Here is a 27,002-nt window from a genome sequence, read left to right as displayed (position 1 = left end):
ACTATTGTAGTGCTAGTGACACGGGTTCAATTCCGGCCGCTGTCTGTAAGGAGTTTGTACGTTCTCCCCATGTCCACGTGGGTTTCCTTCCACATTCTAAAGACGTACTGGTTAGTAGGTTAATATGGGTGTAATTGGGTGGCATGGGCTTGTTGGGCCAGAAGGGCCTGTCACTGTGCTGTATAAATAAAGTAAATGTATAGATTGCAAAGATTTGCTGGAATGGCACTGAGCACATGGTCTTTAGTCGGGCGGAGTGACTGGTGGTGATATTGTTGTTGATTTGCAGGAATTAATGTTCAGAGATTTAAGGGAGATGTACTCATTAAAAGAATGCTTTCTAAAGCCATGGAAAGTGCAGGGATGTGTGACTAATTGGGATTTTTTTTCAGAAAGCTGACAATGGGCCAAAGTGCTTCCTTTTGATCTGTGGTTCCACTGCAAACTTTGTAGCATCTCCTGGCAGCTGGTTGCTTTAAGCTGCTGTCACTGTCTAGGGAGCCCAGACCTCGTCAAGGATGCATCAGTGTGCTGCTAGGAAACTGCTCTCCCTGCCTGGATGAAGCTGCTGCTCTGATGCACGTCACATCTGCCAGCTGATGTCTCTCCTTGCTCTGACTCAGAGCAAGCATTCTTCTAGTTAGTTTTTACAGTTATAGATCTTTGCTCTGCCCGCTGAGAATTCTTTATGGTTCAGAAAAAGAAACCAGTTGCTTAATGGTCTTTGTTGGAAGTTCTTCAGGCACATGTCCTTTATTAGTCCGTCTCATGGTGCTGGCTGAATATTTAGACTCTCTTATCTCATTATGTCCCAGAACCATTTCTTTCCCCATGCCTGTTAACCCTTCTATATCCAAGCTGTCAATGGCTTTGCAAGGATTCTAAAGTATCTCATCTCACTAACATGCCTCTCAGCCAAGTAGTGGGGGAAAACTCATTAAGATCCTGAGAATGCCACCAAGACCATCCTTCAGCTGGAACAGTAGCAAGTGCAAGAAGGCCACCTTTGGGGATTTGCTGATGAATCAACGAGGCTGGATTACACGTGCCCAAATGAAATTGACTGACGTCAGCTTATCAAAGAGACTGATTAGCAGAGGCTGCTCTATAGGGCTGGTTGAAAGGTATTGAAGTGTGGGGTTCCACATTTCCTTCCCCACTGTGGAATTGTCTTCTCCCATGAAAGTTCAGCTTCACCGAAGGACTTAATTGGTCCTTTTTTTTTAAAGCGGGGAAAATTGGAAATCAGTCAGCGATAAGATTTAAACTTGGGCTCTAGTGGCAACTTGGGCAGTCCCTTGGGATCGAGAATGACTTGGCTCCATTGTGGGTTTTGGGGTGATTGTGGGAACCATGGAGTCTTAAATGAAGCAGAATGTGACTGATGGGGTGGGCAGGTGGGTAGTTTGTGAGATGACATGCTCCTGCTGCTGCTTATCCGGGGCCTTTATGTGCTCCTGATGCACGGCCTTGAGGTTCTCAAGGAAGCTTTGAGCACACCTTTGAATCTTTTCCTCTGCCTGCCTGCTAGTTTCCCACAACAGAACTCGGGACCGAGCGTCTGTTTGAGATCGCAGTGATGGGCATGTGAACGATGTGCGCTATCCAGCTTAGCCAGCTGAAAGTAACCATGGTCTCAATGCTGGGGATGTTGACAATTCAAGCCAGCCATGATGCCAAATGATGAGTACCAGGCAACAAGACCTGCACTTTTGCATTGGAAAAACCATCCACTCACTGCCTATAGTTCGACTGAAAATCTTAGGTCACACAGGTCTTGAATGTGTGAATTTTTTATTGTATAGTACTTTCTTGTTTTAAATGTACTGACCTTCTGATACAACCCTTGTGAAATGTCATTTGTTTGTGCATTTTCTTTTCACAGCTCCCTATACAATCATCACGTTTCCATTCCTGTTTGCTGTCATGTTTGGAGACTGTGGGCATGGAGCAGTCCTCTTGGGATTTTCACTTATCATGATCATTAATGAGAAAGCCTTTGCTGCCCAGAGAGGAGGCAATGAGGTGGGTGAAAGATTTGATGTGTGTTTTAGCAAGCAGGGCTACTTCACGGGCCCATAGTTCATTCCTGGTGTCTTTCCTATGCAATGTAGCTCTGGATTTGAGCATTGTGATCCCAGAGTGTTTATGGCAGGATATGGAGTTCTTTACAGAATTAAGGAAGAATCTTAAGATGACCTGAAGTGCTTTGTCCCCAGTAAAATAGAGTGTAGTAAATGATGTCACAGTGATACAGTACAGGGGACCTTCCAGCCCATGTCATCTCCAAAGCAATTAGTCCCGCTCTCACTTTTTCTTCTTTAGAGTGTTCCTACTGTTCCTTTCAGACTGTTCTTCCACATTTTAAAGTAAACTTTCAATTTCAATTCAGGAGCTGTATGGCTGTTCTCCCTTAAATATTTCTACTTCCTCTGGCAATTGAGCGTCTTGTTGTTCAAAACATTCATCGTCTTACCTATTCCATTAAACCTCCATGATTTTTAAGTCTATCAAGTCTGCTCCAGAGAGAACTTTTCCAGGATCCAAAGCGGGCACACCATGTGACTGAAGTACTTCAGTATGGCAGTAGTGGTGAGGGAATGCAGGAGCAAATCCCACAAAGAACAGTGAGTCATGTAACCAAATGACCTGATTTCGAAATTGCTGCAGGGAAATGGCTGTCAGGATGCCGTGATCTTTGAATCACATCCACTAAATGTTTCCCCGAAGGGAAGAAATAGACAGACACAAGAGATTCTGCAGATGCTGGAATCTGGAGTAACACACAAAATGCCGGAGGAACTCAGCAGGTCAGGCAGCATCTGTGGAGGGAAATCAACAGTCAACATTTTGTGTCGAGACCCTTCATCAGGACTGGAAAGGAAGAGGGCAGAAGCCAGAATAGAAGGGTGGGGGGAGGAGCACGAGCTGGCAGGTGGTAAGTGAGTCCAGGAAGGGAAGGTGGTGGGGGGGGTGAAAGGGAGTGATGTGAGAAGCTGGGAGGTGATAAGTGGAAGAGGCAAAGGGCTAAAGAAAGAATCTGAGAGGAGAGGACAGTGGACTATGGAATAAAGGGAAGATGGTGGTCAGGTTGTGAGGGCAGGGCAGGGGAAAGAGAAGGGGCCACAAGAATAATGAGGGAAAATGGAGGAGGAAGGGAGAGGGGATAAGGGAAGTTGGAGAAATCAACGTTGATGCCGTCAGGTTGGAGACTCCCAAGGCGGAATATGAGGTATTGCTCCTCCAACCTGCGTCTGGCCTCAACACGGCAGTAGAGGAGGCCATGGAGAAACATCAGTGTGGGAGTGGGATGTGGGATTGGAGTGGGTGGCCACAGGGAGGTCCTGGCTGTTGCAGTGGACGGAGCAAAGGTTCTCGACGAAGCGGTCGCCCAATCTGCCTTGGGTCTCACTGATGTAGAGGAGTCCGCACCAGATACAGTAAAAGACACCGACAGATTCGCAGGGGACGTGCTGCCTCACCGGGAAGCATTGTTTAGGACCCTGAATGGTGGTGAGGGAGGAGGTGTAGGGGCAGATGTGACACTTAGCGCGCTGAGGTCCTCCAGCATTTTGTGTTTTGTTGAACAAAACATTTCCTTGTGCATTCTCACTAGGTCTTGTATAATTGGAGCAAAATGTCTCTTGTATTTAAATCTTCTTGCGATAAAGTTCAACGCCTCATTTGCCTTCCTAATTGCTCCCTGCAATTGCATGTTCACAGTAATTTGCATACAAAAACGCCTACTGACCTTTTAACTCCTTTCAGTCTCATGCCATTCAAACAGTTCTCTGCCTTTGTTTCCCCAACAATGAAGGTCCCAACGGTCACTGTTCAGCTCTGTGCCATTGATCTATATCAATGAGAATAAATGTTTCTGCGTGCGGTTTCAGATGCCTCGGCTGAAAGGGGAGGTACCTGAGGTCAGAATCTGGCTCTGTTCTGCTGCCCCACACAGTGGAACAGCTTGCTGCCTGGTCAAGAATGAAAAATGGCCACTGCTTCTAGCCCATACGACTGACACTTGAAAGCTGCCGTGACCTACAGGCAGATAGAAACTAAATGCTAATTTTCCTTCAAATTAATGTATGCCTCACACACTCATTAGCCCTACATTTGTCTATCTGCGGAAGAGTTATGTAGAAGGCTGCACAGGGTTAAATGCCCACTCTTTCCTACGTGCATTGTCACTGCAAGGCTCAAACATGTTACCCAACTACGTGTGTTGCATAGTGCTGATGGCATGACTTGGCCAGTGCCATTTTATAAAGGAGCCCCCTCAGCTCGTTACCCACCCTTTCATACTCGTTGTCTAATCTGCCAATCTCCATCCTGAAGGGTTTCAGTTGGCTCCAGCAGTCCCACCTTTTGAGAGAGATTATCTAGATCTCTGTTACACTTGGTGTGGAAGAGGTGCCTCCAAATTTCATTTGTGGCTTTAATTTTAAGGCACTGGTTCCTTGTTCTGGATTCTCACTTCAGAATAAATACTTCCTCTGGATCAATTCTCTGAATGTATTAAATACCTTAACCACAGCACCCTTAGGAGAACACAGGCCTAGTATGTGCAGTCTTACCCCATAAGTTACTCAAAGTCACAGTTGTGTCCTGATGATTGGTAAAAATTGGTTCCACTCCTTGGACCCTCTGAATGTTAGTGGTCATAATAGTCCTGGAGTGATGGGGAAATCTAGGTGTTTGGTTGTTAATGCTTCTCTGTTTTGCCCTCTATTCAGATCTGGAATACTTTCTTCAGTGGACGCTATCTCATTCTGTTGATGAGCATATTCTCTATTTACACTGGATTTATCTACAATGATTGCTTCTCAAAGTCCTTCAATATATTTGGATCCTCGTGGCATGTCAGAGGGATGTTTTATAATGGAACGTGGAAGTAAGTCTCCCAGAAAACAACAAATGATAAGAGATCACTCAGCTATGTGCAGTTGTTTAAAACTGAGTCAATTTCAATACTGTAACCTTTTTCTGCTTGCTTAACTTCACTGTTAAACTTCAACATAGAACTGGGCAGTGAACTACCTGGGACATCAGTATTATTTGCATTAATAACGCATGTGAGAGTTCTCACTTTTTTTCTGTTTGGTCACCTGGTATTAGATCCAGCAATGAATCCTTCATTGGACATGTTTTGTGAAATAAACTATTGTGAATACATTCTAAGAAGTTGAAGTAGCTAAAAATGCCTGTTATTATTCATGTGTTCTTTCCATCTCTTGTCCTCAGTTTCTTTTCTATTGTTCTCACTGTAAACATGTGCCTTTCCCTGTGCTTACTGACTGGTAGTACATGAAGCAGTAGTTAGCACTGGTCGGATAGGAGTGTGGCCCCCCACCCGTGGTCTGGGTCACCCCTTCTGGTCCTAAACCCACCTGAACACAGTGTCACGGATACCAGCCTCCCCTCCATTGACTCTGTCTATACCTCTGCGTTGGTGAAGCAGCCAGCATAATCAAAGACCCCACCCACCCGGATCATTCTCTCTTCTCTCCTCTCCCATCAGGCACAAGATACAGGAGCCTGAGGGCATGTACCACCAGCTTCTATCCCACTGTGATAAGACTATTGAACGGCTCCCTTATATGATGAGATGGACTCTGACCTCATGATCTACCTTGTTGTGACCTTGCACCTTATTGTCTACCTGCCATGCACCTCTGAATTGATCTGTACGAACGGTATGCAAAACAAGTTTTTCACTGTACCTCGGTACAAGTGACAAGAATAAACCAATACCAATATTCCTTCCAATTCTGGCCACTTTTGCCCAACTTCAAACCTTTCAACATATTGTCCTACATTTAGGAATTCCCTCCTTCAACCTACTCCACCCTACCTTTTTCTAATTCTTTGACACCCTTAAATTCCATCTCTGTGACCACAATATTCTTTTTTTTTGCTTTCTGCTTACACAAATAATTTGGAGCATTAAACTTGATTGCAACCTGATACGTTATCCCTCTTGGACTTTTTCAGGTAGTTGATAATCCATTGCTATGTTTGATGCCTTTTTTTTGGTGTCAATAACTCATTAAAAATGCAATAACTCCCTGGACTTCTGTTTGTGTTTCTGTGCAGTGATGAGATCGTTGCAAACAATCTGTTACTACAGTTAGATCCTGCTGTGCCGGGAGTATTCTCAGGAAACCCGTATCCATTTGGCATTGATCCGGTGAGGACTGTCATACATCCACTCCAAGCTTTCCATGTTGGTCACGACCATGTTTCATGTACCATGGGATGCTTCTATTTTTGACAAGTTACTAAATTGGCATGAGAACCAATGTCTGTATGGCCATGTTCATTCAGTGTGGATCAAAATATATAAAAGCCCAAGTTCAGATTAATCACCAGACATGAGTGCAATCAGAGCAAGGCTCGTTGTCAGGAAATTAAACGTTGAAGGATAGAAGCCAGCATAGCCACCTTTTAATTTGCACAATAATCTTGTTATCACTAATTTATATCCACAATTGTGAGCTGTATTTGTCCTCATTGTGACAGTTAATGAATTCTTTCTCACTTCAAAGATTTGGAACATTGCTTCAAACAAGCTAACTTTCCTCAACTCCTACAAGATGAAGATGTCAGTCATCCTTGGTGTCACACAAATGGTGTTTGGTGTTGTCATCAGCCTCTTCAACCACATGTAGGTACATGAAATCGATTCAAAGCTCATCTGTCCACAGACATTTTTCTTTCCTAACTTCAGGATGTCCCAAAACACTTTACAGCCAATGATGTACTTCTGGGGAAAGATAACTAGTTTGCAGACAGCAGTGAGTAAACGACTGTGATCTGCTTTAATATTGCTTGATGATTAACCACTGGTCGAGCTCTTCTATATAATGCTGGGTTCAGAAGATGGCCACTCCAGGAGTGTAGCTATACTCAATACTGCACTAGGTTTTTGTAATCTAGGCTCTGAAGCATGATTTGAACTGACCACCTTCAGCGATGCCTCAAGTTTACTATCGCACCAGAACAGCAATGTTTGGTGGATTTAATCTAAACGTTGGAGGCTGATAGTTGCAGCAGACTCCACGGTCAGGAGATGGGCTGCAACGCTCTTTATTATTCTGTTCAGGAGAAATGCAGTTTACATTTCAAAGCTGGCATCCAAAAAGACGTATGGGAATGGGGTGGGGGGGCATGAGGGTATTGTGGAGGTCTGTGAGGGTAAGTTTCTTTTTGTAGCTTTCACTTCTGTGGGTTTGAGAGAGGAGAAATATTTTCCAGACAACTAATCCTATCACTGGCTCATCCCCAATCCCCGACCCACATGCACTGAGGTTCAAGGGCCCTCAGGACAGACTGACAGTGATATAAACACTTCTGGAGAATGCAATGAAAGTGGCCTCCCTCTAACCCTGCAAGGTCGGTGTCGCAGGGCACCATTGAGCTAACAGTAAAGTTGACCTTTAGGTGCAGTAACGCTGGTCCATGTGAGTTATGGACGAGTTTCTGAGCGAACAACTGATCCATCATGCTTGGATTAAATCCACATTTTCATGTAATATGCTGGCAGTTGAGCCAATCATTTACGTTCCCTGAATGAGCCCTTTCACCCCTCTCGTCCGAAGCTTTCGTATCTTAAATAAAAACAGAACAGACTGGAGAGGATCTGTTGGTTGGGGGCATCTGTGAAAAGAAACGAGAGTTAATGTTTCAGGCCCATGATTCTGCTGATGAAAGGTTACAGAGCTGAAACACTGTTTATCTTTTTCCCCCATAAAAGCTGCCTGACCTGCTGTTTCTAGCTCTTTGTTTTACAAAACAGTTTAGGCACAGTGTACGTCACAGCTCCTGCAACGTTTTCCTGTCCCTCCTCTGTTCTCGTTCACCTCCTTCCTACTGCTTGCAGCTCCTTTAAGCAGATCGTAAGACATCTTTTAGTCACGTGTACATCGAGAAACACAGTGACCTGCACCTTTTGCGTAGAATGCTCTGGGGGGCAGCCCGCGAGTGTCGCCACGCTTCCGGCGTCAACGTAGCACGCCCACAACTTCCTAACCCGCACGTCTTTGGAATGTGGGAGGAAACCGGAGCACCCGGAGGAAACCCACGGGGAGAACGTACAAACTCCTTACAGGCAGTGGCAGGAATTGAACCCGGGTCGCTGGCGCTGTAATAGTGTTACACTAACCATGATTATCAAGCCTCCACCGTCTCCCAGCCAGCACCACCTGAGCACAGACATTCCTTTTGTTATCTCTATCCCACCCCACTTCTCTGCACCTTTAAAACCTGTTTGATATCTAAATTTTCTCTATTCTGATGAAGGGTCTTCAGCATGAATCTGTTTCTCCACAGATGCTGCCTGTGCTACTGAATATTTTCAGCATTTTGCCATGGTACTATTTTATTTCAGATCTCCAGTATCTGTCGTGTTTACTGTTTGGTTTTGGTTCTGCTTCTGTACAGTACTGACTGAGTGCAGTGTTTCATACAAGATGGTAAAAGACTGAGCTGATCTATTCTTCCATAGAAGATGCTGGAAGGCTACGCTCTAGTGCTGGGTTTGGGAACTAGTTTTAGAGTGTAATACAGATGCTAATGTTGGCCTAGAAAGGGATACAAGAGAATGCACAGAGTAAAGTAGTGACTTCATTGAAATGTTTCTGTGGATCTCTGGGGCCACAGACTTTTAACTGCAAACCTCTGGCAAACTACCCACATCTATTGCAAAACAGTAAAATTTTTAATCACCATTTTAAACTTTATTTTGCACAGTATTCTCATAATGTCATAGTGTTAGAGTCACAGGCACAGCACAGAAACTGGCTTTCAGCCCATTTGAGACCATGCTGACTATCAAACACCCATTCTTATACTAATCCTACCCTAATCCATTCTATTCTCCCCACATTCCCATCAACTTCCCCTCTCCTTCCATGCCCCCCCCCCCCACCCAGATTCCTTCTCATCTACATGCTAGGAGTAATTTACAGCAGCAAATTACTTGCCCATTTTTTGTGATATGGTTGGAAACTCGAGCACCTGGGAGAAATCCACAAGGTCACGAGGAGAACGTGCAAACTCTGCACAGACCACACGGGAGGTTGGCATTTGTCCCGGGTTGCTGGAGCTGAGAGGCAGCAGCACTACTAGCCACTGTGCCACCCTATTTGCTTCTGTTTCTTTTATAAATTCATGCCATCTGTTTAAATAATTAAACATTTTGGTAAATAATATGTAGAATTGAATCACGGAAGCAGGTGGAGCGACCTATTCACTCTGGGTTTTGTCCTCCAAATCACCAGTAGAACTAATTCTATGTCCTGCCCTTTTTCCATATCGACCTTTAGTTCTGTGGGATTTATTGTGAATATCTGCCAGAGCATATGGGACCTCTGTTTAATTCCTAGACGAAAGACTCTACCTCCTGAATGTTCAGCCTCTCTCTGCGATCTCTTTCTATCATAGTGCTTGGATGTAAGTGATGCCACTGTACCATTTTTGATTAAGAATAGTGGCAATTCTTTCCAATGTCCCACCCACGTGTTAACCCATACACATTATCTGCTCAATCACACTGCTATTTTTGGACCTTGCTCTGCACTATTTGGCTGTTGCATTTGCCTATGTTACACGACTTGTTATTCAGTCCTGAAGAAGGGTACTGACCCCCGAAACATTGACAGCATGCTTTTCTTCACGGATGCTGCCTGGCCTGCTGAGTTCCTCCAGCATCATAGTGTTTTTCTTCCATTACATTTCCATAATGGCTTATCTGTAAAATGCTTTTATCACCTTGGTATGAAAGAAACTACAGAAGTGCTGGTTTCTTTGTACAAATTATTAATGAGTCTGTGCTTTTATTCTTGCCTTTTTAGGGGCCTAATTTGCCTGTAATTCATGCCCTTCCATTTTGTTTCCCTATTTTACAGCTACTTCAAGAGCAAAGTCAACATCTTCCTTCAGTTCATACCAGAAATGATCTTCATCTTGAGCTTATTTGGTTATTTGGTCTTCATGGTTATTTTTAAGTGGTGTTTTTATCATGTCGGCATTTCCCAGTCTGCACCCAGTATTTTAATCCACTTCATCAACATGTTTCTGTTTTCCTACAATGATTCTTCCAACGTGTCCTTGTACCACTATCAGGTATGTTATTGGTAAAAATCCCTTAGTTAAAATCCTTTTCAAGCAACGAAAAAATGTTCAGTTATACTGTAACCCAAAGCTCCCCTGAATGAACTGCAACAATCTGCCCATGTTTCTCAACGTGTTGCTTTCATTCTTATGGTCTGGGTGTCACTGGCAGGGCTGGATTTATTGTCCGTCACCCTTGAACAAAATGGCTTGCTTAGCTGTTTTGTGGGGCAGTTAGGAGTCAATCCCATCGCTGTGTGCCTGAAGTTATGTACAGGTAAAGATGACAGATTTCTTTCTCCGAAGAAGATCAGTGAACCAGATTGGTTTCACAAAAATCCTGTCGTTCATTGTTTCCATTGCTGATATTAGCTTTGTACTTCAGCTTTATTTAACAACTGCTTTAAAAATTCAGCCACCATAATGGATTTGAATTTGTGTTTTCAGAGTATCCGTTCTGGTTTCTGAGGTACTTATTCAATAACACAGCCACTGTGCTACCCTCATGTCACTGGTCGTTTTATGAACACAGATTTGTGTTGGCTACATTATACGTAAAGTGGCAATCACACAGCCAATGTTAAGATAGTTTTCCCCTTTCTGGATTGTCATGTGACTAACTGCTCTTTGGGCTGCACCAAAACTTAGAAAATTAAAACAACCATCAGCGAAGATCAATTGAATAAACTTTGTTTTATATGAAAGTCTGTCCAGTCATTAGAGGTGAAGAACCCACTGAGTCTGCATACTTTACACTGCCAATTGCCTCAATGGAAAGGTCTTGGTCAGTGTTTAGAATGCATCTACAGCTTGACGTCAAGGTTTATGTCCAAGCCCATGTTATTATTGATTTGTGAGCTACAAGTACCTGGGCCAGGAAGGGGGAAAGCATAGCCAGTATTACTGCTTTGGATCAGTATCCAGTGACTCCTACAGCATGTAATTTGGTAGTTGGGCAAGGACTGAGCTCTATCATGAAGTCTCCATGGTAGTCTGTCAGCTCAGTTGTCGTGAAGGTTGGCTGATTCTGCAGGTACCTGTGGGTCCACTGCTGACCTAGGGGCTGGGTGACTCCACCCCCTAGGAGAATAGACTAACAGGGAAACAAGAATATCTTAAATTATTCTTTTTAATTTTTGCAGAAAGAGGTACAGAGCTTTCTGGTGATCCTCGCACTCATTTCAGTCCCCTGGATGCTTCTCTTGAAGCCTTTTATTTTGCGATCAAATCACAAGAGATCTCAGCAAATGGTAAGATAAACATGCAAGATCACCCATAATAAAACACATCAAAAGAGTTGCTGTTAATGCAGTGAATTGTATGCCAGACATTTGAATGGGTTGGGATTTCAGTGGGAGTCCCTGCCTCTCTTATTCTGGACCCCCTGATAATTCTGCAGGGTGGGCCTTCATTGGCTTTTGGGGATTTAGTTAAATACTTTTAGGTGGTTCCCAACCTAATCCAGAGAATTAATCCCCATTAAAAGTGCACTGTGGATTTTTTTTATTATTGTTCGCTTTTTGGACTTCCCAATCCTGCAGTTATCTTTCTGCTAAGCATCAGATGGCCTGGCTGTATCTTCTTGCTTTGTAATGACAGTTTCCCTTAAACTAAAGCTAGTTTTGCTTTGACCCAATCTCAAGTGTGTTCTTAATCCTTCAGTCTCATTGGATCCTGGCTACTGTGCACCCTAACTCCATCCCTCTCAATCCAGACCTGATTCATTGGGCTGGAGTCCGGGAACAAGGACCCAACCACCATTGGGCTACAGGTCAATTCAAAGATGTTGCAGCTTGCGTGCACCATGTTACTGTGTTCCAGGGTACTGTACATGACAACAGTCTGTTCCCACCTGATGTGGTCATCATATTGCTACCTGTATAATTCAGTACTGAGCTGTGTCCTTTGGTGTTGTGCCCTAGCGTTATAATGCAACCACTTGGCACTTCCACAGTATCCCAGCGTTATATAGAAGCAGACCTATGCATTTGTATTAAACCCAATGTTCCTGCACCTACCGGTACTGTAACATCAGTGTGTTGCAGTTACTGGCCAATATCCCATGTCATACAGTAACAGAACTGTGCCCATTTTGGTATTGGTTTATTATTGTCACTTGTACCGAGGTACAGTGGAAAAACTTGTCTTACATACCGATCGTACAGGTCAATTCATTACACGGTGCAGTTACATTGAGTTAATACAGAGTGCATTGATGTAGTACAGGTAAAAACAATAACCGTACAGAGTAAAGTGTCACAGCTACAGAGAAAGTGCAGTGCAATAAGGTGCAAGGTCACAACAAGGTAGATCGTGAAGTCAGAGTCCATCTCATTGTATAAGGGAACTGTTCTGTAGTCTTATCACACTGGGATAGAAGCTGACCTTGAGCCTGGTGTTACATGCCCTTAGACTCCTGTATCCTCTACCTGATGGAAGAGGAGAGAAGAGAGAATGTCCTGGGTGGGTGGGGTCTTTGATTATGCTGGCTGCTTCACCAAGACAACGAGAGGTAAAGACAGAGTCCAAGGAAGGACTTCAGTATTCAGTGTTATGGTGATAGGTCTCTGTGCCCATTTGCTACAGTACCTTGTGCTGTAGTGACAGGTGTTTGCCTATTACTATGCCCAGATTTATAGAGACAGCTGTGCTCGCCACTATAGCATGCTGTGTTAAGGTGACAGACCTGTGCCCACCACGCCTAACGTTACAATGATGGGACTGTGCCTACCAACACTGTCCTTCTGGTTTCACTTTGATCAACCTGTCCTCGTTACCACTGTACGCAAGACAGACTTGAAACCATGTTGTATATTGAAACAAATTCCAGTAGCTGTGTTGTAAGGTGATATCTTGGATGAATATGATTTCGATTTGTTTTTTTTTAAGTTGGCAACAGCACAAGAGAATGTCTACGTGTCGGATGTAGCTGATGCAGACATCCTACAGCCCCAGCAAAGGAGCTCCACTGACCACGGTGATGACCGTGAGGATCAACATGGCGAAGAGGCAAGTCATCAAATTTAACCTGGAGGTTTAAACCAGGCTCTGCTCTGTTAACAAACTGACTGTCGAGAGCAGTACTTCTCATTGCCTTATCAAATATCGAGGGACAGTTTTACCTTTATACTATTTGGGGGAGAAATGCATATGTGGAGAAATTCCAGTGACGTGGAGCACATTTATGGTCCCAAACATTATATGCAATGCTCTGCGCAGACCTCCTGCAATGCTTATAAAATAGGGAACAAGCATAGCCCTGGGAACGGGAGGCGGCAAACAGATGTATGGAAAATTAATGGACAGGACCAATCCTGGAAACCTGTGCAAAGTGCAGAGTTGAGGGACAATGTGTTAACCATCGTCTGTTGATGTGTGAACAGGTGCACACATGCTTTTAATGCTCTGCCTGCCTAATGATAACCTGAAACACTGCAAAACGTTTGCTGTTATCTCTCCGCCCCCCCACCATATGCCTTCTCCTGTGGAACTCCTGTTCATCGCACTTCCAATGCAGGGTAGACCTCAACTCCTAGTTGTGATCCCTCTCCTGCTGGCCCTGTTCACAAGATCACAAGACAAGGGAGCAGAAGCAGGCCATTCGGCCCATCGAGTCTGCTCCAAGGAAAAGGGAGAAACAAATGGGGTGGGAAAAAAAAACTATTCTAATCCCATTTTCCAGCCTTATCCCCATATCCCTTGATACCCTGACTATTTAGATATCTGTCTATCTCCTCCTTGAACACCCCCACTGATCTGGCCTCCACTGCTGTGCGTGGCAAGGAGTTCCACAATTTCACCACCCTCTGGGTAAAGAAATTTCTCCTCATCTCTGTCTTGAAACTGTACCCTCTAATTCTAAGGTTGTGCCCTCTGGTCCTGGACTCGCCCACCAAGGGAAACAGCCTAGCCACGTCTACTCTATCCTTTCCTGTCAACATTTTAAATGTCGCTACGAGGTCCCCTCTCATCCTTCTGTACTCCAGTGAGTACAGTCCAAGAGCTGACAAATGCTCATCATACTTAAGCCCTTTCATTCCCGGAATCATTCTCGTAAATCTCCTCTGAACCCTCTCCAACGTCAGCACATCCTTCCTAAGATGTGGGGCCCAAAACTGCGCACAGTATTCCAAATGAGGCCTCACTAGTGCCCCGTAGAGCCTCATCAACACTTTCTTACTTTTATACACTATACCTCTCGAGATGAATGCCAACATAGCATTCGCTTTCTTAACCACCGATCCAACCTGGTGGTTAACTTTTAAGGTATCTTGTACGAGTACCCCCAAGTCCCTTTGTACTACCATACTTTCAATCTTCTCTCCTTCTAGATAATAATCTACCCGCTTATTTCTGCTTCCAAAGTGTACAACTGCACATTTCTCAACATTGAATCTCATCTGCCATTTCCTTGCCCATTCTCCTAAACTGTCTAGGTCCCTCTGCATGCTTTCTATTTCCTCTATGCTCCCTACTCCTCCACTTATCTCGGTGTCATCCGCAAACTTAGCCACACAACCATTTATACCATCATCCAAATCATTGATGTACAAGGTAAAAAGGAGCGGCCCCAACACCGACCCCTGCGGCACACCACTAGTAACCGGTAACCAACCAGAACGAGATCCTTTTATTTCCACCCTTTGCTTCCTGCCAACCAGCCAATGCTCCACCCATTTTGCTACCCTACCCATAATTCCATGACCTCTCATCTTATTAATCAGTCTCTTGTGAAGCACCTTATCGAAGGCCTTTTGAAAGTCTAAATACACAACGTCTACCGCCTCTCCCTTATCCACCCTACCTGTGATTTCTTCAAAAAACTCCAATAGGTTGGTCAGACAGGACCTCCCCTTCACAAAACCATGTTGACTAGGTCCAATCTTGCCTTGCGCCTCTAGGTATTCGGTAACCTCCTCCTTGAGGATAGATTCCAATAATTTTCCCACCACTGACGTCAGACTAATAGGTCTGTAATTTCCTTTGTGCTGCCTCCCACCTTTCTTATACAACGGAACTACATTCGCTACCCTCCAGTCCTCCGGAACCATGCCAGAATCTATCGATTCCTGGAAAATAATCGCCAATGCCTCCGCTATCTCTACAGCCACCTCCTTCAGAACCCGGGGATGCACCTCATCCGGTCCGGGAGACTTATCAGTCTTAAGCCCCTTTAATTTTCCTAGCACCTTCTCCCTAGTAATCTCAACTGAACTCAGTTCCAATTCGTGAGACTCCTGACTAACGGACACATTGCTTATGTCCTCCATGGTGAAGACCGATGCAAAATATTCATTCAATTCCCTTGCCATCTCACTATCGTCCATTATAATACCTCCTACACCGTTATCAATTGGTCCTATGTCAACCCGTGTCTCTCTTTTATTCCTTATTTAAAAAAGCTCTTAGAATCCTTCCGAATGTTGTCCGCCAGCTTCCTTTCATAACTTATCTTTGCTTTCCTAATGACCTTCTTAGTTTCTCTCTGCAGATTTTTAAAAACTTTCCAATCTTCTGTTTTCCCACTAATTTTTGCTACTTTGTACGCCGCCCCTTTTGCTTTTATTTTATCCTTCACCTCCCTCGTTATCCACATCTGTGCCTTTTTTCCATTCAAAACCTTTTTTTCTTGGAATATATCTATCCTGCGTTTTCCTTATTTCCTGAAGAAATTTCTTCCATTTCTCCTCCGCCGTCCCTCCAGCTAACTTACTCCTCCAATCAATTTGGGCCAACTCTTCTCTCATACCTTTGTAATTTCCCTTATTCCACTGAAATATCGATACACCAGTTATCAGCTTCTCCTTCTCAAACTTGAAACTAAACTCAATCATATTGTGATCACTTGTTCCCAGTGGTTCCTTTACCTTTAGTTCCCTAATCACCTCGGGTTCACTACACAGCACCCAATCCAAAACAGCCGATCCCCTGGTGGGCTCCTCAATAAGTTGCTCCAGAAAAACATCCCTTAGACATTCCACAAACTCACTCTCCTGAGTTCTACCGCCTTGCTGGATTTCCCAGTCCACCTTCATGTTAAAATCCCCCATAATTATCTTCACATTGTCACTCTGGCATGCTTTTTCTATCTCAATCTGCAACTTATGGTCCACTTCCTGACTGCTGTTCGGGGGCCTATATATGACTGCTACTATTGTCCTTTTACCCTTGCTATTTCTTAGCTCCACCCATAAGGATTCCACCTCCTCTGACCCAATGTCCTTCCTTTCTATTGATTTTATATCACTACTAACCATCATGGCCACACCTCCCCCTCTGCCTACCCGCCTGTCCTTCCTATACACTGTGTACCCCTGGACATTCAGTTCCCAATCACATCCATCATGAAGCCACGACTCAGTGATTGCAACGATGTCGTATTTATTAACCTGTAGTTGTGCCACTAGGTCATCTACTTTATTCCTGATGCTACGTGCATTTAAATATAGTACATTTAGACTGGTATCTGCTATTGATTTTATTGTACTTCTATTGTTCAGCAGATTATCCTGACTTTCTACCTGTCCATCCTTCTTACTATCTTCGCTACCTACTATCTTAGACATGTTCCTGTAGACCTCATCCCCTATCCTAACATTCGGTATCCTAACATCCTCATCCCCGATCCTAACATCCTGTATCCTAACATCCTGATTTGTTGTACTTCTATTATTCAGTAAATTATCCTGACTTATCACCTGCCTGTCCTTCTTGCCATCCTCAATGGATTCATTTCTATACACTTCCTCCCTCACCTTAGCATCTTGTAACCTAGCATCCTGGTTACCATCCCCCTGCCAGATCAGTTTAAACCCTCCCCTACAACTAAATTAAACATTCCCGCCAGGATATTGGACCCTTTAGAGTTTAGGTGCAACCCATCCTTAGCAAATAGGTCTTGCCTCCCCCAAAAAAGGTCCCAGGTATCCAAGAATCTGAAGCCCTGCCCCTTGCACCAGTCACTCAGCTACGCATTCAACTGCCAGAGCTTTCTATTCTTCCTGTCTTTGACATGTGGCATGGGTAGTAGTCCTGAGATTACTACCCTTGAGGTCCTACTTCTCAACCTTCTCCCTAATGCCTTGTATTCCTCCTTCAGGACCTCTTCTCTTTTTCTACCTACATCATTGGTACCTACATGTACCAAGACTTCTGGCTGCTCACCCTCCCCTCTCAGAATATTCTCGACACGGTCCGTGATATCCCGTACCCTGGCACCAGGGAGGCAACACACCATCCGAGGCTCATTGTCGGTATCGCAGAATCTGCTATCTGTACCCCTTACTATCGAATCCCCAATAACCACTGCATTTCGCTTCCTCTGCTGGACCACATTACCAGACACGGTGCCAAGGTCCTGGCTGCTGAGGTCTTCCTCTATGAAGTCATCCTCTCCAATCGAATCTAAAATGAGATATCGGTTTTTGAGGGGGACCGCCACTGAGGTGCTGTCTACATAATCTTTATAACTCCTGTCTATCTCCTGCTCGCTTTCCCTAACCAACCGAAGGTCATCCAGCTGCTGCTCCAGACTCTCAATCCGTTCCTTGAGGAGCCGCATCTCGGTGCACTTTGCGCAGATGTAGTTATCAGGGAGTCTGGTCGTCTCCCAGGGGCCCCACATCTGACACTCCAAGCACAACACTAATCCCAGATGCATACTGCTGAATATCACTGAGCTCAACAACTAAACTAAACTAATAACTTACCCCCTCTCTATAATCTCGCCTCTTTCCCGCTCTCGCTGAAGCCCGTTGAGCCAAAGCCTAACCCACTCTGCTCCCTCACACTCCGCTGCCCGCTCCAACGCTGCCCGCTGGATATGCTCGTCTGCTTTTTAAATCGCCCGCGCGCGCTTCCGAGTGACGTCACGCGCCTGCGCAGTCACTCGCCGCTGTCCCAAATGTTCAGCCCAGGGGTTGAACATAGCATGGTTCAGTTACTCACTGCCTTCGGAATAGAATCAGGTTTATTATCACTGACATATGTCATGAAATTTGTTGTTTTGTAGCAGCAGTACATGCAAGACAAAAAAATGACTTGGTTACCAAAAAAATAAATAAAATAGTGCAAAAGAGAAATAACAAGGTTGGGTTCTTGGACAATTCAGAAATCTGATGATGGAGGGGAAGAAGCTGTTCCTGAAACGTTGAGTGTGGGTCTTCAGGCTCCAGTACCTCCCCAATGGTAGTAACGAGAAGAGGGCATGTCCTAGATGGTGAGGGTCCTTAGTGATGGATGCTGCCGCCTTGAGGCACCGCCTCTTGAAGATGTCTTCGATGGTGGGGAGGGTTGTGCCCGTGATGGAGCTGGCTCAGTCTACAACCCTCTGCAGTCTCTTTTGATCCTGCACATTGATGTACCAAATCTCCTCAAACTCCTAATGTAGTAGAGCCATTGACATGCCGCCCTCATGATTACGTAAGTGTGTTGGGTCCAAGATGGATCCTCTGAGATGTTGACACCCAGGAACTTGAAGCTGCTCACCCTTTCCACCGCTGACCCCTGGTGTGTGTTCTCCCAACTTCCCCTTCCTGAAGTCCACAATCAATTCCTTGGTCTTGCTGCGAGGTTGTTGTTGCGACACCACACAACCAGCCGATCTATCTTACTCCTTTGCACCTCCTCGTCGCCTTCTGAGGTTCTGCCAACAACAGTGGTGTCATTGGCGAATTTGTAGATGGCGTTTGAACTGTGCCTAGCCACACAGTCATGAGTGTAGAGAGAGTAGAGCAATGGACTAAGCACGCATCCTTGAGGTGCAATGGTATTGATTATCAGCGAGGAGGAGATGTTATTACTGATCCGCACCGAATGCGGTCTCCTGATAAGTCAAGGATCCAGTTGCAGAGGGAGGTACAGAGACCCTTTACTGAGAGGCTAGTGTTACATGACTAGTTGTATACCAAAGGGGTTTTTACAATGGCTGAATTTTACTTTCATTTCTCTTGTATTATTTCAGTTTAACTTTGGTGATATCTTTGTGCACCAAACAATCCACACAATTGAGTACTGTCTCGGTTGCATCTCCAACACTGCTTCCTATCTTCGGCTCTGGGCTCTAAGTTTGGCTCATGCAGGTAACTAATCATATATTTTTTGGGCCTCATGCAGGTGATTGGTGGGTGGAATATTCATGGCAATAAATGAAGTGAATGGACTTGGTGAACTCTGAATACGAGTGATGCTGAGATGCCAGTAAAGCTTCCTGTAATATCAAAGATCCTGCCATACAGTTAAAATACTGGAGTAAAATGCACATTAATAATCTAGGGTGGGAGAGGAAATCAGGGAATATTTTTATGATATATTCTGTCCATGTGTCAAATCTTGTTCTGCTTAATCAAAATGTATTCTCTTCCACCATTTTTCATGGATATGAATAGTAACAGTTGATGCTTTCATCTGCTGTATGGTGATTTGTTGTTTGTATTCTGTATCTGTATAAGTTTCAACAACCACTTGTATTTGTTTAGCACTTTTAACACTGAAAAATCCCAATGTTTCACAGAGTCATCAAATCAAAACAAAGTACTGGAAATATTCAGCAGGCCAGGCAGCATTTATGGGGATAGAAACGATTAGATTTTCAATGACTTAGTTCTGATGAAGGCTATTAACCTGGGCAACTGAGTATTTCCCTCATTTTCTGTTTTGATATCAGATTTCTAGCATCTACTGCTTTTGATTGGCTATCAGAGAATAGTTGACCGTGAGTCATATTCTTAGTGGGTGGTGAATCTCTAGAATCCTCTACCTCAGAGGGCTGTGGGGACTATTTCACTAGAGATGTTTAAAGAGGGAGGTAAATAAGTTTTTGAAGATCAGGGAGTTGAGGACTATGGGAATCTGTCACAGAGGAGGAGTTGAGGCCCTAAGGGTAGGTCAGCCATGATCATATTGAATGGCGGGGCAGGCTTGAGAGACCTAGTGGCCTACTCCTGCTCCTATTTTGTGTTCTTGTGCATTAAGACATGACCAAAAGGTCAGCTAGTCAGGTGGTGTCTGAAAGGAGGAGATGTAGAAAGGTTCGTGGAGGGAATTCAAGAGCTTAACACCTTGGCAGTTGAAAGAACGGCCATCAGTGATGGAGCAATTAAACGAGGGTATACACAAGGATTCGGGATTGGACCAGTCAAGGCAGTGGATTGCCTGTTTGAAGGATTGTACAGCTAAAGGAAAGATTGAGGCAAGGAGAGAATTTAGAAGCCAGATTGAGAACTTCAAAGATTTTTCTAGGTGTCATAATGATGTGTGGTTTATGAAGGCTAGAAAATGAGAGATCTGCCAGGAAGGTGGTGGAATACATGGGTCTGGAGATAAGTGTGTGTGTGTGTGTGTGTGTGTCGGCAGTGGATGAGGCGGGGGGTGTAATTAGCCAACGCGAGAGGTGGGAGGGACCAGTCCTAATCATGTCACTGCAGCTGACCCTGAGATGCATTTGTGACAAGATATCTAGGCCAAGTGCAACCCCCCCCCGATTCAGCCAATGTTGATGGGGTCGATGGTGGGAATTGAAGATGTTTGCTAGTCTTGATACTTAGTTTGCTTCCATTTATTGCATTAATATACAGATCCAGAGAGACTTGCTGCAACCTTGATTTTTACACCCTAATTTTAAATGGACTAGGACTCCTGCAGCTTGGAACTACTAACTCTGTAGAGTGTAGGGGATAGAGGCCAAGCTGTGTATCAACTGCACATTAGAATCACTAGCAAAGGATTATGAAACTGTTAAACAAAAACCTTGGAACCTGCAACCTTCCAATCCTAATCAGGAAAAACCCTAGTCTCAGTAGTCTATTCAGAAGGATACATCTTATTTTAACAGATAATAACAATCTCCTTTATTTCTAGAGCTATCTGAAGTCCTTTGGACTATGGTCCTGCACATTGGTCTGAGTAGTGCTTCCTGGGGTGGTCTCATAGGTGTCTTCATCATTTTTGCAATTTTTGCTGTCTTAACTGTTGCCATTCTGTTGGTGATGGAAGGACTATCCGCTTTTCTTCATGCATTACGTCTTCATTGGTGAGTAATTCAGTACACCTCAATTGCATTGAGTGTTATTGTCTCAGTTTGAACCTTTTAATTCCACAAAAAAAGTTCCGGGCAGGTCCTCTGAAGTAATGTCATCATTTGTGTTACAAATACCTCAACACTGAATCCTTTGATAAATAATCTTCAAAGCAGGGATTAGTTCATTATTGTTTCTGTGTTTGGTTGCATTATGCATTGCATTGTGCCAAGAATTAGCAAAAACATGGTGTTCAGTTCTGATTGTTACCACCTTTCATCAGTAGGTTCCAGATGATGTAGTGTCAATGGACAGACTCATTAAACTTGCACCCTTTACAAGTGAGGTAGTGCCCCACAGTATTCAGATTTGCTTCTTGAGCCATCAGTTTATGGTTACGAATTGCCATCAAACATAAAGTTGTATAGCACAGAAATGGGCCCTTCAGCCCAGTAAATCTGTGCCAACCATCGGGCACCCACCCCATCAGCTCTGCCTAGATTCCACTGCTCACATACACTCTAGGGACAATTTACAGTCGCCAATTAACCTACCAATCCTTTGGGATGTGGGAGGAAACTGGACTGCCCAAAAGAAACCAGAAGGTCACAGGAAGAAAGTGCAAACTCCACACAGTGGAGGTCAGGGTTGGACCTGGGTCACTCGAGCTGTGAGGCTTTGTACCACTCACCCTAAACCTGTCACTTTCAGAAAGGCAAAAACCTCTGTGCAATCCCACCATTATCTTCCAGGCTAAATATGATTTTTTTTTGCATAGAAGAGAAAATGATGTGCGATATGATTCTTTAAAATTATATTGGAAATCAGATCCAAATTAAATAATAAAATCTGCACTTTTAGAAACCTACAGTATTCAGAAGCTTATGAAGATTGGCATCTGCCAGCTTTCTTGGGCCATGCTCCTGGTTATTCATTTGGAAGCTCAGGTTGAAGCTATAATAAGCCCCCCAAATGTCTTTTTAAACCAGGAACCTTGCTTTCAATACTGCTGGGGTCTTCCCTCAGTAATTTGTTTCAGAATATGCAATCACCATGTTCCGATTCCAAAGTCAAAAAGTTAAGTGTTTCACATTTCCAATTTAGTCTGATTTGTATTTTATTCAGGTAGAACAGAAGAGAGAACTTGCATAGCACCATTCACAAATTAAGGCACCAAAAACTGTCTCCAAAAAATTTTTGAAATGTAGTCAGTGTTATAATGTGGGTAATGTGCCAACCAGATATAGTGAGGTCCTGTAAACTGTAGTTGGATAATTATCCAGCTAATCTATTTGGTGATATTATTTGTATATTAACAAGTTTACTTGGGTGGGGGGGAGGGAAAAATCAAAGTCTCACCACTGGGTCCTGTGAATGATGCTATTGGTGTTTGAATTCTGACCTTGAATGCAAGAGCAAGTCATGGGAATAAATATCAAAATTGACCAAATCTGAGCATTCAATATGTATATGTTGAAAAATTCATTACTTGCAATGGGTTGTGATTTCCTAAACAATTTCAAACTATCCATTGTTTTATCATCTCTAGGGTGGAATTCCAGAATAAGTTCTACAGTGGATCTGGCCACAAGTTTAACCCATTCTCATTCAAATCAATTCTGGATGGAAATCCAGATGAATAAAGTGGAATTTAAGAATAAAATATCGGTACAAAAAGGACATTTCTGCTATAGATTCAAAGGATTGTTTAAATTGCAATCAAATCATCCATGGACCTTGCTAATCAATTAACATATGAATTATTGATTCTGAAGAGATGTATTTCTTAATTTAATTTTTGCGACTATTAGATTACCAATATTCAGGTGAAATTGCAGATTTTGAAATTGAGTTTGGAGAGGGTGGGGAGGCTATGTTAAAATAGAGCATGAATACGTCAAATACATTCTGTGTCCCTGTGTTCATTCTAACTTTCAGCATAAAATGTGACTTTTTCCATGGGGGAGAAACTAAAATCTAATTTTAAAATGATTTGTATTTGCTTCATTTGGGTAAGGTTTGAGTTATGCATATGAATATTTCTTGCAGTTAAGACGGTAGGGGTTTCTACTGCTGATGAGACAATTAACAGAAGAGGTGAGAGTCTCCAGATTGAGGTTTTTTTTTTGAGAAGGCAACCTATCACATCTTAAATCTTCTAGATGCCATAAATGCTGGACCCTTCTACCTCCTTTGCTTGTAAGTGTTTTGTTATTGTGAAATACAGACACACCAAGAATATTTTCTATTCACATATACAACCAAGTAGTTAAAGTGAGTGTCAAGTGGTGAAACCTATGATCACAACATTATTCCTTTCAAGAAAAAAACACAAGGAAATGTATCCTAACCTGGGAAATAGTGAATAAGAATGTCCTTCTGCAATTTGATATTTGGAAATGAAAGCACTGTTTTAAGGCCATCTGCCATTTATTTAGATCAGTAAGGTCCTCCCCAGCTTAAAGCTCAACTTATTTGCAGCCTATATATATATACAAATGAGCGTTTAAGAGATTGGCAGAATTAATTTGCTGGCTGCCATGGAGTTGCAGGCATCTTCTGTTGCCTGGGAACTTGGTTTGCAGTGGCATTTCTGATCTGTGAACTGTTTTCTGCTGTAACCTGGGGAGGGCCTGTCCATGTTATCAGAATCAAAGCATCCATGCTGGAAGCCAGCCTAATATATTGACCTGAAACTCCCCCCCCCCCCCCCCCCCCCTCCCCCAGAGCTACAGGTGAAATGATCCAAAAAGAAAACCCTGCAGATGCTGCAAATAGGAAAATGCCAGGAATGTTCAGCAGGTCAGATGGCATCTGAGGTGTGGTGAAGTAACTGTTCATTTTATTAGTCTAATTTTCTTTGAGAATTTACTGGTGAAAATGTTCTGAACCTTGCACCCGAGTATGCATTCAAATAAAGTTTTTGGTCAACCCAGTTATGAAACTGCTCATCTGCTCATCTTAAAGGAGGAACCATCAGGAGAGGTGACCGTCTATAGTTTCTATTGGTTAAGTCTTGGACCCAAAACAAAGTAGCTGGAATAATGTTTGAATCTCCCTGGATTTTTGTTGCTGCAGCCACACTGAAATGGGTCATAGAAGACACAAATGATGTCCAGTATCTTTTACCATGGTGTAATGTCGAATTTTTCCTCAGTTCCTCAGCACTATTATCAGACCCTGATTCTTGTCATAGAACATGGAACACTACAGCACAGCACAGGCCCTTCAGCCCACAATGTTGTGCCGACATTTTATCCTGCTCTAAGACCTAGCTAACCCTTCCCTACCCCATAACCTCCATGTCTATCTAAGCATCTCTTAAATGTCCCTAATGTATCTGCCCCCACAACCTCTGCTAGCAGTGTATTCCACGCACTCACCACTCCCTGTGTAATAAAAAAAAACTTACCCCTGACATCCCCCTTATACTTCCTCCAATCTCCTTAAAATTATGTCCCCTTGTGTTAGCCATTGTTGCCTTGGGAAAAAGTCTCTGACTGTCCACTCGATCTATGCCTCTTATCATCTTGTACACCTCTATCAAGTCACCTCTCATCCTCCTCCTCTCCAAAGAGAAAAGCCCTAGCTTGCTCAACCTATCCTCAAGTCATGCTCTCCAATCCAGGCAGCATCCTGGTAAATCTCCTCTGTACCCTCTCTAAAGCTTCCACATCCTTCCTATAATGAAGTGACCAGAACTGAACACAATACTCCAAGTGTGGTCTGACCAGAGTTCTATAGAACTGCAACATCACCTCGTGGCTCTTGAACTCAATACCCCGATTAATGAAGGCCAACACTCTATACGTCGTCTTAACAACCCTATCAACCTGCGTGGCAACTTTGAGGGATCTATGGACGTGGACCCCAAGATCCCTTTGTTCCTCCACACTGCTAAGAGTCCTGCCATTAACCTTATATTCTGCCTTCGAATTCTATCTCTTGAAGTGTATCACTTCAGACTTTTCCGTGTTGAACTTTATCTGCCACTTCTCAGCCCAGCTCTGCATTCTATCAATATCCTGTTGTAATCTACAGTAACCTTCTGCACTCTCCACAACACCACCAAACTTTGTCCTTCAATGTAAAACCAAGTGGCATTCTCCTTTTTGGCCTCCACATCTGCCCTCCCAATTACTGACTGTTAATCTCCATATTCTCTTTTCCTTTATCCTTGCTTCTGCTTAGACCACCATTCAGTAAGATTATGACTGATCTTTTACCATTGTCCACTTTCAAGCACTAAGCCCATATCTCTTGACTCTCTTAACAGTTAGAATTCTATCGACCTCTGGGTTGAATATGCTCAGTGGCCGAGTCCACAGGCTCCATTGTGCAGAGAATTCCAAAGATTCATTATCCACTGGATCAAGACGTCTTCTGTTCTGAATGGCTGCCTCCTTGTTCTGAGACTGTCACCTAGGGAATCATCAACTCTGCAACTAACCTGTCTAACCCTTTAAGAATTTTGTACAGTTGAATGGGTCTGCTTAATCTCTCCTCGTACACTAAAGCTGTCATCCTAGGAACCAATCTGGTGAACACTTGCTGCACTCATTCTAATGGCAAGTGCTTCCTTCCTTGGGTAGGGAAAGTAGACCTCCACCCTATATGTCAGATGTGATCTCACCAGGGCCCTATATAATTGGAGCAAGACTTCTCTACTCTTGTACTCAAACCCTCTTACAATAACTTTTGTTTCATTGCAAAATGCAAATTATTCATGAAATGTGTAAACTGTTTAAAAATGTTTGTGGTTGGATGAGACAAAGTGGATTATTTTGCTTCATCTTCCTTATTAGGAGGCTTCAGCACCAGTTGGGTAATTGATTATTAAATAGGCTGCTGAGTGCAGTAACAACATTGTATTATAAATGCAGATAGATTTAGCTCAACATTCCACAGGGCTCCATACACTTTATATTTCATACTCTTAGTGCTTAGAAACTCTGAGTTTCCTGCCGTACACAACCAAATTAAAACAGTTCCAAGAGTTGATTTCATTTGCTGGGCCTGGCTTAAGTTAAACCAAAACCTTGAGCAGCTCTTGCATAAAGAATGAGGGTATGTTCTATACAGCCAGCTAAACATCTTATGAAAAGACAAATGATTTTGTTATGCTGAGCAGATTGTAAAGATTTTAGTTATGGTTGGCAAGAAGACAAGTAATGAAAATGGGTGATATTAGCCATGTTCTGGTGAACTTGTATCTCACAGTCTGATCATTTTGATTCTTAAGTTGCATTGTTGAGGTCTTGGTTCTGGTTTAGCTTGGTTCTTGTCAACTTCCCTAATGTATGATGACAAGAATGTATCTTTGCTCCTGTCTCAGATGCAGGATAATCTGAGTTTATATAGCTTTACAAACCTCGACATCAGGAAAGATTAAAAATTCTTTCCCTCTGGATATCAAATTTATCATCATTGCACATAATGTGGAAAGGGTGTGATTAGATTACAACTACATGGTCAAAAGTGGGGATGTTTGCTGCTGATTGCACAATGTTCAATTCCATTTGCAACCCTTCAGCAATTGAAGCAGCCTAGGCCTGCATGCAGTAAGGCTTGGACAGCATTCAGTCATGGGTTAATGAGCAACAAGTAACATACACATCACAGAAGCACCAGGCAATGACCATCTCCAATGTGAGTGTCTTGCCATCTAACTTTAATATTCAATGTGTTGCGATTGCCAAGATTTCAACCTTCAACATCCTGGGATCACAATCAGCAAGATATTCGACTGAACCAGCCTCATAAATACTGTGGCTACAAGAGTCAGAGGCTGGGTGTCCTGTGATGGGTGACTCACCTCCTGATACCCCCAAAGCCTTTCCTTCATCTACCAGGTACAAGTCAGGAGCATGATGA

General features: G+C 43.4%; 1 protein-coding gene across 14 annotated transcripts in view; it reads left to right on the top strand.

Moving 5' to 3' along the window:
• Window positions 1-23,032, top strand: part of LOC127578461 (V-type proton ATPase 116 kDa subunit a 4-like) — a 96,094-nt gene extending 73,062 nt beyond the window's left edge. For all 14 annotated transcript variants that reach the window (XM_052030513.1, XM_052030515.1, XM_052030519.1 and 11 more), the window contains 10 exons: window positions 1,886-2,025; window positions 4,737-4,894; window positions 6,097-6,190; window positions 6,549-6,667; window positions 9,909-10,125; window positions 11,256-11,363; window positions 13,003-13,122; window positions 19,076-19,193; window positions 20,971-21,142; window positions 22,678-23,032. In XM_052030513.1, the coding sequence (XP_051886473.1) occupies window positions 1,886-2,025; window positions 4,737-4,894; window positions 6,097-6,190; window positions 6,549-6,667; window positions 9,909-10,125; window positions 11,256-11,363; window positions 13,003-13,122; window positions 19,076-19,193; window positions 20,971-21,142; window positions 22,678-22,771 (1,340 nt within the window). In that variant the 3' untranslated portion in view covers window positions 22,772-23,032. The remainder of the gene's footprint in view (window positions 1-1,885; window positions 2,026-4,736; window positions 4,895-6,096; window positions 6,191-6,548; window positions 6,668-9,908; window positions 10,126-11,255; window positions 11,364-13,002; window positions 13,123-19,075; window positions 19,194-20,970; window positions 21,143-22,677) is intronic.
• Window positions 23,033-27,002: the final 3,970 nt, after the last annotated feature.

This window comes from Pristis pectinata, chromosome 15 (genome assembly GCF_009764475.1).
Source record: "Pristis pectinata isolate sPriPec2 chromosome 15, sPriPec2.1.pri, whole genome shotgun sequence".
Classification (NCBI taxonomy): domain Eukaryota; kingdom Metazoa; phylum Chordata; class Chondrichthyes; order Rhinopristiformes; family Pristidae; genus Pristis; species Pristis pectinata.
This window is presented reverse-complemented; position numbering and strand designations above follow the sequence as displayed.